A 453-nucleotide genomic window follows, 5' to 3' on the forward strand; every position below is an offset into this window, starting at 1 on the left:
CAGCAGGTGTGTCTGCTGATGAGCTGCGGCGGTATGAGAAGCAAGTTGCTGTCTATAGGCGAATTGTTTTCTTATGCGAGCAGCAGCAGCAGAAGCAGCAGCAGCAGCAGCAGCAGCAGCAGCAGCAGCAGCAGGAAGCGGGGACAGCAGCAGCTGCTGCAGCAACAGCAGCAACTTGGCAGCTGCTGCTGGAGGTGCAGCAGCAGCTCGAGGAGGCCTGCAACCTAGGAGACATCCCCCCAGAGGTGCAGCAGCAACTCAGCGCAGCAGAAGCAGCAGCAGCAGCAGCTGCTGCTGCTGCTGATCCTCCTCTTGCTGCTGCTGCTGGTACCGCATCCCAGCAGCAGAAGCAGCAGCAGCAGCAGCAGCAGCAGGTGCCCCCTGGCGGGCTGACGCCTGCTGCTGCAGCAGCAGCCCCCGGAGGCAACAAATGCAGCAACAAAGACAGCAGCA

The 453-nt window shown here is 61.6% G+C and overlaps 1 protein-coding gene across 1 annotated transcript in view; it reads left to right on the plus strand.

The window, feature by feature from the left end:
* EMH_0023600 (uncharacterized protein) overlaps positions 1 to 453 on the plus strand; it is a gene marked incomplete at both ends in the record, with an annotated part of 1660 nt that overhangs the window by 208 nt on the left and 999 nt on the right. The window contains one exon of the mRNA XM_013502164.1: positions 1 to 451. Coding sequence (XP_013357618.1) covers positions 1 to 451 — 451 coding nt within the window. The remainder of the gene's footprint in view (positions 452 to 453) is intronic.

This window comes from Eimeria mitis, genomic scaffold (assembly GCF_000499745.2).
Source record: "Eimeria mitis Houghton genomic scaffold, Emh_scaff842, whole genome shotgun sequence".
Taxonomy (NCBI): domain Eukaryota; phylum Apicomplexa; class Conoidasida; order Eucoccidiorida; family Eimeriidae; genus Eimeria; species Eimeria mitis.